Here is a 10927-nt window from a genome sequence, read left to right on the forward strand (position 1 = left end):
GTGTCTAAACAGTAGCCTTTTAGATACTGATTCAAATCTACTTACTATTTTCTTCCAAATCATGACAACCAAGACAAATGATTGAGACGGTCTCAGGAGATACTCAAGTAATTACAAACCACTAACACCCAAAAATATGCAAATGGCAAATGCTGTTTTGTAAGACCGTTTTCCCAAGGAAGTCCTGATGAATGACTGCTGATCAGGAGGGGTTAAGTCTCATAAAAGCAAATTATTCTTCCTATGGGTTGAATCAGCTCTATTAAGAATGTACCATCCACTTTATAGTTAACACAGTAACCCCAAATCAGGGCTTATCTTCAGAAGATCACAGAACAGAAAGATTTTCCTAGAGACAAGTGGTTCACTAAAATTTCCCCCAAAAGGCCTTTATCCAAACAAAGGTTTTCAGGGTACTCAATCCTGTTGGGACACCTAAGAATACCATCAAAGTCAGTAAGAAAATTATAAATGTACAAGGAAAATATGGATATGATACACATTTTCAGGAACACATGTAATAACCCATTAAAAAGAAGCAATTTTGTACTAATACAATATAATTTTAGTAGATCCTAAAGTGCTCTTGACATACCAGTTCATGAAATTTGCCTTTTTTGCTTTTAAAAAGTAAACTTTTTAATTAAAAATATCTTGTGATACATGCAGGTACAAGTAAAAAAATATATATTAAACTTCCTATTCAAAAAGAGTGGGTCTTAAAAAAAGAAACCCCTCCAATCTACAGACTAGGCTCCTAAGACAGACACTGTCACTAAGGACAAGCATTTAGGAGCTACAGCCAAAGGCAGATTAAATCCTCAGCCAACTAGGAAAAGAAGCTGACCAACACACATCTTGTCCCCAACATGATAAATAACTAGTAGGGTTGATGTAATTATGAAAATACAGCTGTGGCCCTCATTTTATTATTCCAACAACCACATCTTCTTCCTTGAATTAAAGCTTATAAATTCATATTCCAAACTGTCCTTATCTCATCCCAACTCTACAAGAAGGATCAGAAGTGGGCAGCCAACAAAATGCTATTAGCATTTTCCATATAGGAATTTTAAGTAAGTTAAAAAAAAATAATTGTAATACACACCACTGCTCTACATAAATGTACTTTTCCCAGGCCAAAGACAAACCCAAACCCTAAGCCATAAGGTAATATTCCCATGTACTTAGTTTTACACTTACTTGGCATTTGGGTGATTACGTGCGATTTTCTTCAATTCAACTTCATTGTCACAAGTCATGATGTTCACTCCAATCTTTGCTGCATACTTTATTTGAGACACTTGCTTACAAGGACTTATATAAATGATGTTTTCTGGAGATACGCCCAATTCTTGCACTAAAGCCATTTCAGTCTATAAAAACACATTTTAAATAGTGTCATCTAAAAAGCAACATTTCTATTACTTTTCATTTAATTACTACTTTATACTTTACACTACCTGTGTTAAAATCCTTCAAAAAGGTGTAACTACCATCAGAGAAATCTCATGGTTTAGAATTATTTTGCTCTCATTGGAAGTTAATGGTCTAGCTAGCTCTAACCTAAGAATGAGGAACAAATAAAAAGTTCCTGATTAAAAAAAAAAAAAAAAAAGGCTTTTTAAAGTCTCATCTCACTGAAACTTTCCTTTCACTGGTATACCTGAAAAGTCTGTAAATTTCCATTAGGCTGCAAATTTACATAAGAGTTTAAAAACATCCAAAACTGAGACTTTTTGCAATTTTTCTTACTGTAACCAAAAGTTAAAGTCGAGTTCTAAAACGTTGCAGTTCAGTGACAAAATAATGAAAAATACTTACTTTACTAGAGCAAGCAAATCCAGTTCCAAGAGCTGCCAAAATCTCAAGTACAGCTGGAGCGGAGTTGCACTTTACTGTGTAGAATGGCTTTATCTGAGCCACTATGTTCTGCCACTGACTGTGTTTCTTCACAATCTTTCCAAGATCTCCCACAAAAAATGCATTTTTCCCCGTCTGTTATGATCATGGGGAAAAAAAAAAAATCAAAGAACTATTGAAAATAGAGTACCATAAGTAGTAAAGAACTCCCTTTTTCCTCCACAAATAAGCCGATATATACATTTACATACACTACTACATTTAAGGTTTAAGAGTAATTAAGCTAGATTCAGCAAACAGGAGAATCCAAACACCTTTTTCTTTTTAAACTTGACTTTTTGCTGCGCTAAGCTGGCATATAAAATATTCTCTATTTTGCTTTTTAAAAAATTATCAATTATAGGGACTTTCTACTTCATAATTGCCTCCATTTGGGGGAGTAGAGGAGGAGGAGACCACCTGTTTCCTTCCATGTTTTCCTATGCTGTTTAAAATACATTCACTTTGATAGTTCAGGATCTAATTTCCGATTACAGTGAGTAGAATCAGGAATGTTAAACAAAATAAGCTACATATCTCCATTATAAATTGCACCTAACGACAGGATGGTAAAGCAACACTAGGAACCAATGTTTAAGGAGACAAAGTTGGTAGAGATGACAAAGAGATGACAAAATTATATTTAAAAAATACACTAGAACACTAAATGTCAGATAAACCTGAGTAAGAATATTCTTCCCTCAAAACTAGAAACAGATTTTAATTAGGGATCTGGGGAGATCTATAAAATGATTTTAACATAGCTACTCTAGGGGTAAAAGGACTATAACATGTCAGGCAAAGCAGTAAGGTTGGACGGCAGACAATAATCTTATTTATAGGGGCTCCTGGGTGGCTCAGTCCTTAAGCGTCTGCCTTCGGCTCAGGAGGGTCCTGCGATGGAGCCCCGCATCGGGCTCCCTGTTCAGTGGGAAGCCTGCTTCTCCCTCACACTGCCCGCCCCACCCCACTTGTGTTCACTCTCTTGCTGTCAAATACCTTTAAAAAAATAAAAATAATCTTATTTATAATACACATCTAAATATTGTTTGAAAAGCCACGAAGACAGTATTACTGCTTTCAGTTAATACACACTTAAAAATGTACATTATTGGAACACACTGACCAGGAAATAGACATGATTGGAAATTATGGTTTTTGCATGGCAGATAGGGGACAGTTATACTCAAGTTACTCCATCCTTTCAAGATATGCCATCCCTAATGTTCTAGAGACAGAAAATTTATTTTTAATACAAAAAAAAAAAAAGAAGAAGAAACACAAAAAACAAAAAAACCAAGGCAACTATGGCTACCAGCAAGAGAACTGGGATTTAAAAACAAAACAACCCAGAAGATGTTTGGTTGTAATCACTCTTGAGCCATATAATTAGATGACACTGCTAGGAGAGAATAGGGTTTCAGACTAACCCTCACTAAATGTTACTGAATGTGGGATAATTCAAGAATTGTAGGACAATGAATGAATGAAAGGAATATTTCAAAGATCATTATCTGACCCACAAAGAATGTTGCAAAAATTAGAGAAGAGAAAGGTCAGCATACTTCCACTAGGAGGTTCCCTAGTGACAGGAGAGAATTAATTATAGAATGGCTTGGTTATACAACAGACTGAACAGTATGACAAGTGTCACTCCCCCCCGCCCCCAAATTTTGATGGCAGAAGAAAGAGAAAGGGATTTTGCTGAGGTGTGGGGAGATTTGAGCACATCAGTAAAGGTCAAGGAAGTTTTTTGTTATCCTATTATTGAACACCAATAACATGAAAATTTTTCAACAAATTTGAGGAATATGGGAAATTAGCTCCAAGAAGCAAATTTTATCAGTAAGGCAATAAAGTTAACTCTATCACGAAGTACAAAACAAAAATAATCTTATGTAGCAGTGAATATGAGTCTGTAGAAGCTGACACCTGGTGCAGTAGAGAGTAAGCATTCTGTGTAACTTATCAAATTCTCAGCCAATATACAACCAAGATTAACTGAAATATAAATTATAATCTACTCAAGCATATAGTTGAGAAAAATGAGTAAGAAGCCATGTAGTGACTAGGAGGACAGCAACATATCAAGAAAACAACATACAAGAGCTGAGTGCTAAAAGGCACAGCAGAGAAAGAGCTGTTAGGAAGCATTTGTTTTAATGTGGGCTAGAAAGAAAACTTCATCACTACTCAAGGGAAGTGGGGGCATCAAATTAAGACAACCTGGAAAAGGTAACATCTGAAGAAAGTACTTTTATCAGACCAACATCTTGGAAATAGAGCAATGTTTTAGAATTCAGAAATTTATAAACGCTGTATCTGAGAAATGTGATATGGCACACTTACCAGGGTATGTTCATAAACATAGTTATCAATAACATTTCCAAGGTTTGTTCCTTCATCCAACAGGCCAACGGAGTAGTTTGCATCGTCAAGAAATCCTTTCATCTCAGCCGTATTCCACAAAGCCGAAAGTCATAAACCAGGAAAAACAAGAGACGGGCCACCAAGCCTTATGTCTGGGTCCTTAGAATATGCAACAAACTGTCAAAATAGAAGTTTTTTCAAAGTCTGTATTATTTCACTAGTTAACCTTAGTGTAGGAGTTGTCAATGAAAGTGCGCTAAGTGCCTAATTTAGTGAGGAATCTGTGCTCACTTAACACTTGCAGATACACTGGATCATTCAATATCTTTTAGTGTCCATTTTAAAGTGAATGTATTTTATACGTTTAAAAATTGAGCTCAATATGACAATTTAAAATAATCCTATTTAAAATAACATGTGCAGTTATTACCAGTCGATATGGTCACCTTATTTACAGAGTTGTAGACCCAGTCTGTATTACTCATCTTGCTTTTTTTCATAACACAATTTTCAGTAAAAATTCATTCTAAGTAAAGAAAGCTAGTGAAATACCTATCTGCAGCCAAGAAATTAAAATACTGGTCTAAGCTTCAATACAGTACCAGGCATATCCCATGGCGTGCTAGCAGGTAACTGCAGATGTAAGTCTTCTGAATTCTACAGTAAGCGAAAAGTGAAGTAACAGAAATGGGTGGGGGTGGAGAGTGACTTTAATGGACCATCTGTAGCTTTGATACAGACTGCCTAGGTCTCACCTCAATCTGAAAATGGTACCGGCTACAGCAGGTTAGCAACGTTCAAGTTTATCATGAAGTAAGCTGAAATCCTTACTGGACTAGAAGTCAGAAGACTCACGTGGTTGTGGCTCTATCATTTAATAGCTATGTGATCCTAGCTCAATTTCTCTAAACTTCAGTTAATTATATTAACTACTTCCTCAAAAGGTTGCTGTAAAAAAAAAAAAAAAAAAGTATAGCATATGAATAAAAAATACTTGTTTAAGGGACGCCTGGGTGGCTCAGTCTTTAAACATCTGCCTTCGGTTCAAGTCATGATCCCAGAGTCCTGGGATCGAGCCCCGCATCGCGCCTGCTTCTCCCTCTCCCACTCCCCCGCTTGTGTTCCCCCTCTTGCTGTGTCTGTAAAATAAATAAAATCTTAAAAAAAAATAGTTGTTTTAAGTGTTGCTTCAGAATAGAGCTAAAATTAAGTTGCCAATTGCCAGAAACACAAAAATGCCAGCGTAATTTAAAACTAGGTACAAGCTAGGCACTTGGTACATCCTAAACCATTTACTAAGAACTCTAAAAAGGCAGGCTAAATCCAATCTCTCCCCCATAGAAGAAATCTTTCCCCTCCCCCAGAACACCCATTCTCCTCTGGGTAGCATATACTATTCATCTTCTTTGCTGAATTCACTGGTCCTTAAAGGTTACTTTAGGCAAGGATTTCTTTTAACATAAATAAAAAGTCCATTAGCAAAACAAGTCCTCCAGACAGGATACTCATTGTCTGGTCCTGATTTCTGGTTGCCACATTAATAATGCGCACAGACCAGCTCTTGGCCATCTATTTTAAAACTTGCACAGCCTTTCCTGTGTTCTTGATTCTCCCTTTCCCTCCCTCCAATGCTACTCTATGTGCTAGTGTTCACCTTCAGTGATGGCCCTCATCTTAAAGGTATACTCCATTTCAATGGTTCTCAAAGGGTCAGCTTTTTGAATGCACCAAAACAAATTCCATTAAGTCATAATATTAATCAAATTCCATGATATACAACCAAGATTTTTCTTAACGTTTAAAACACAACTTCATTTCCAAGAAGTCAACTACATTCAGTTTAGCTCTCCAAATCTCTTTCAAGCAACAGCACAAACAGGAAAGTTGAGGATATTTTATGAAAGGAGTTAACTTAGGCATATCTAAGTGAGACTTAATACTTAGGCAGTAAAGTGAAATTGTAGCCTGGACATTCTCTAAAGGTTGTTATATAAGGACTGATGTAAACCTGTGCCCAGAAAGCAGACATTCTAGGCCTGAGGATACATATTTATTTTAAACAACCTTTAACAATTTAGGCGGATATTCAACTATGCACTAAGGGAAAGAGAAAAGATAAAGGTTATTAAAAAAAAAAATCAATTCAAAGGTAGGTGTAAGAAAGAGTACAGTTGAAACTTTCAGTTAAGTTTTGCATCACAAATCTTTGTGGTCAAACCCCTTTCATTTATTCTATTAAAAATGAAAAATACTTAAGATCTTCAGCCTAGTATTTCAGTTCATGAGACTGCTAAGTCTATGTATTTAACTGGGAACCTTAGGTTAGCAATCATAGACCTCCAAGGCAACTGCTGCCAAAAAGTCTAAAGTCACAACGATATGTACCTCAATTTCCTATAGCTGCAGTCCTTACAGAAAGGGAAATTTTCCTCTAGCATCAGGATCCTCAATACTTAAAAACATCAGACCAACCCATCCAGTCTTACTTACCTGCTGAATGCCCACATTCTTAAGTTTTTTGAGCAACGTACCAGGCACTATTTTAAATATTTTATACATATTAATTTTCTCAACCCTTAAAACCATAATAACGGTATTACCCCCATTTTAGAGGTGAAGACACTGAGGCACAGAACAATTAGTCAGCCCTAGAGATGGTGACGATCAAATTTTTTAAAAGGAAAAAAAATCTGTCTCCCGAGCACCCTCACCCTTAGAAAAAAGAGAATTCCTTTTAGAAACCCAACAGTAACTCTCAGTCTGATAGAGCTTTATCGAATTTCCACCATCAAGTAACCATTTCTCAGATTTATAAATTCCCATAGTTCTAATAAACTAAATTTACATATGGTATGAAAACATCCTATTAAGCCTACTCATAGCCTTTTAGCCTTTGTAACTATTTTCTAGATTTTAACTTCGCTGTTCCTTTCGTTATCTTTTGTCTAATTCTCAGGTAAACCCCAAATCTGAAATTTTTTCCTGGGACACCTGGATGGCTCAGTTGGTTAAGCGTCTGCCTTTGGCTCAGGTCATGATCCCAGGGTCCTGGGACTGAGTCCCGGCATGGGGCTCCTGCATTGTGTGCTCTGACAAATAAAATCTTTGAAATTATTTTTCCTTTTTTAATCCATTTTATCAACAGTTTACATGAAACAATGTGCACCCATTTTGACAAATGTATACACCTGCATAACCCCTTCTATGAGCTTAAGTTCCCTCATGTCCCTTTTGCAGTAAATCCCCAAATCCACTTCAGCTAACCATTGAGCTCTGTCACTATAGATCAGACTTTTGTAGGGGTGAAATAATTTTAAAGGATAACCCAGGACCAAACTAAAACAGTTGACAAATAATGAAAAACATGAATAAAAATATTGGAAAGTACATCATGCTCTAAGCGCAGAATGCTTGTGAAATGGTTTTATCATTAAAATTCAACTCTCACTTCAAAAGTAACCATAGTTTGGTTCACCAATCCCTACTTGACTCACATAAGGACTCTGATGGAAAAATAAAATTAATTTGCTCTAGTGGCAGTATCTAACAAAAAGCATGAAGAGACTAACACACCCAAACCACTAAAATAGATGTAGTACATGTAACATTATTTGATTTCCTTAATTATACTGAGCATTGCAATTGTTAAACCAACACGAAAAAAAGATAGCGGACATAAGTGAGATCTCAGTTTATCTTTCTGGATGGTCCCTAAAGGTTTTGATGCTCCCATAATTCCTAGCTCAGAACAGGTGCTCACAACAGGTGGACAAAGGAGTTCACAACTTTTTTTTTTTTTTTTAAAGATTTTATTTATTTATTTGACAGAGAGAGAGAGAGCACAAGTAGGCAGAGAGAGAGGGAGAAGCAGACTCTCCACTGAGCAGGGAGCCTGACGCGGGGCTCGATCCCAGGACCCTGGGATCATGACCTGAGCCGAAGGCAGCCGCTTAACTGACTGAGCCACCCAGGCGCCCCAGGAGTTCACAACTCTTAAGAAAGGGGAGGTTTTTTTTTTTTTTAAAGATTTTATTTATTTTTTGACAGAGAGAGAGATAGCGAGAGAGGGAACACAAGCAGGGGGAGTGGGAGAGGGAGAAGCAGGCTTCCCACCGAGCAGGGAGCCCAATGCGGGGCTTGATCCCAGGACCCTGGGATCATGACCAGAGCCAAAGGCAGATGCTTAACGACTGAGCCACCCAGGTGCCCCAAGAATGGGGAGTTCTTAAGCTTAGGATGTGACAGCAACGAACTCCTTCAAAGCGTTGAAAAAGATGGTCCATCGTTCACATTCTTAAAAGGTGCCCCAAAACAGGATACAAAAGTAAGCCACATATAAATGCAAAGCTCAACTGTCAGTTACTGCTAAAAACTAAAAGTTATGCCCAGGAAAAACTAATTACCTCTAAAGAATCTGCAAAACAAAGATCTTCAAGAGAGAAATTTTCTAGCACTTTCTGAGCCAACAAATCCTTCCTTCAAATGAAATGTCACTTGGAAGCCCAAGATTTCCAACAACTGAAAAGGCTGAAGTAGGTGGTTATGGGTAGGCTGATTATTTCTCTCCTACCCCCAATATTGTACCCCAGTCTCACTGAAAGAGTCCTAAAAAGTAGTTCATAATCATACCTCCAGGAGCCTTTGCCTAACACATGTTAGCAAAAAATATTTTAAAGCTCCACTATCTCAAAAAGGTTTATGTTCTACATTTCTGCCTCAGGGCACTAAAGAAATATTTTGCTAGTTTTCCAAGAAGCATTTAGTTACTTGGTGATGTTAAACCAAAAATCTAGGACATATACAGCATGTCCTATGGAACCAGAATGAAAATATAAGTGTGTATGTGCTGTGGGTGAGCAGAGTTTATATTGTATACCAGATCTACCAAGTTAATCCACCTCAATTTTAAATACCACAGGGATTTTCCAGACACCTCTCTCCATTAAGCCACTCCAACCCAGGCAATGCCAAACTTTACCCCAATGTTCCAATCCTGGGTGTTAATTTCCAACAGACACCGCACCATTTTTTATGGCTTATAAATCAGAAATGGGACTGATTTACTGGCTCTAACACGTTATGACCCACTATGTAGTATACTTTGGTGTTGCTAGACATTTAATTGTTTACATTATTCAGAAAAATCTACTGTGTAAATCTTAGATTTCCAAAAGGAGCAAATTCACTTTTCATAAAAGCTCTGAAGTTTTTTACCAACAGATAGTAGGAAGTATTCTCTACTTACAAGCCTTTACGTCATGTTCACAACCAAACACCTTACCAATGTATGGTGAAAGCAAGCTCAGCTTACTTCACACTAATACAATTGCTGTAATCACAATACTACTTTTGTAAGTGATTTCCTCTTAGATATTGTAGCTGGGAAGAAAAAAGTGTTTAACATTCCTTATTTACACCTTCATATTGGTGCTTTCTGATAACACATTTTTTTTTTTTTTTAAATGAAGAGCTGCCAAAGAAACAAAAGGCTCCAAAGAACTGCACCCTGCTCCCTGGAGCCTTCCATGAGGCCGCTGAGTCCTCATGTTCACTGACAGGGTAGCTCCAAGAGTAGTTGCTGCAGCAGCTGGGCACTTGCCTTGTTACACACCTGCTACAAAGGCTTCTATAGTTGATTGTACTTCAGAAGAAACTGATACATCTCTCAAATAATCACAAGATAATTCTGGCAGCAACAGCCCACTTGACACCAAGCTGGATGAATATGAGTCTTGGATTTCTGAAGTGAAGACCTCCCTGGAAGTAGAACAGGGAGAGCTGAAAGGTTGAGAGTACTGTTTCAGATACATGTAAGCAGGAAACCCAACCTTAATATATCAACCACTTTTCTAAAAGGACGTTTACTCATTAAAGAATGAGAACTTCAGACATTTTGAAATTACAACCACTACTGTAAAGAAGCCTAAGAGCACTTTTTTTTTGTTTTTTAACATATGATTTGAGGACTTAAAACTCAGCTCACAGCTTTAACAATAGACACAATGCTGTCGAAGTCACCTCTGCACTCTACCTCTGACCGAAATGTTACTTACCACATAGAATACCTTTAGGAATAACTGGGCAAAAGAACATTAGAAGAGGATTCTCAAAGATGACTTTGCCATTATAGATGTGAGGTCTGAAGAAGGTTCGAACCACCAGCAACAGTGACAGGAAGCTACATACTGGAAATGGCAGGAAGTCCAATAAATTGTGCAATGACCGTTAAGACCATATGGATTTTTGCCATACCGGACTAAAAATAAGTGATGGATAACAACAACAACCTACACTGAGTACTTAGGATAATCAGGACAGAGCTTGCTTCAATCAACAGTAAGTGGAAAACCAGTAATGGCAATAAACACCCTTAAAGTTACTTTTCAGGTGATGAGGTTAAAAAAAAAAAAAAAAAATGAAAAGAACACCCTGATTAACCCTAGAGGAAGAACATTAAAGGTTTACTGCCGAAGAATTATTTTAAAAGACAAGAGCGGGGCGCCTGGGTGGCTTAGCTGGTTAAGCGACTGCCTTCGGCTCAGGTCATGATCCTGGAGTCCCGGGATTGAGTCCCGCATTGGGCTTCCCGCTCAGCGGGGAGTCTGCTTCTCCCTCTGACCCTTCCCCCTCTCATGTGCTCTCTCTCTTTCTCGCT

The 10927-nt window shown here is 37.5% G+C and overlaps 1 protein-coding gene across 3 annotated transcripts in view; it reads right to left on the reverse strand.

Moving 5' to 3' along the window:
* AZIN1 (antizyme inhibitor 1) overlaps window positions 1-10927 on the reverse strand; it is a 31839-nt gene that overhangs the window by 9309 nt on the left and 11603 nt on the right. For 2 of the 3 annotated variants that reach the window (XM_032415650.1, XM_032415652.1), the window contains exons 3-5: window positions 4252-4449; window positions 1825-1998; window positions 1204-1376 (exon numbers count right to left, since the gene is read on the reverse strand). In XM_032415650.1, the coding sequence (XP_032271541.1) occupies window positions 1204-1376; window positions 1825-1998; window positions 4252-4353 (449 nt within the window). In that variant the 5' untranslated portion in view covers window positions 4354-4449. Of the gene's footprint in view, window positions 1-1203; window positions 1377-1824; window positions 1999-4251; window positions 4450-9883; window positions 10030-10927 lie in introns of all 3 variants that reach the window. The other variant, XM_032415651.1, reaches the window with a different exon arrangement.

This window comes from Phoca vitulina, unplaced genomic scaffold (assembly GCF_004348235.1).
Source record: "Phoca vitulina isolate PV1807 unplaced genomic scaffold, GSC_HSeal_1.0 scaffold18, whole genome shotgun sequence".
Lineage (NCBI taxonomy): Eukaryota > Metazoa > Chordata > Mammalia > Carnivora > Phocidae > Phoca > Phoca vitulina.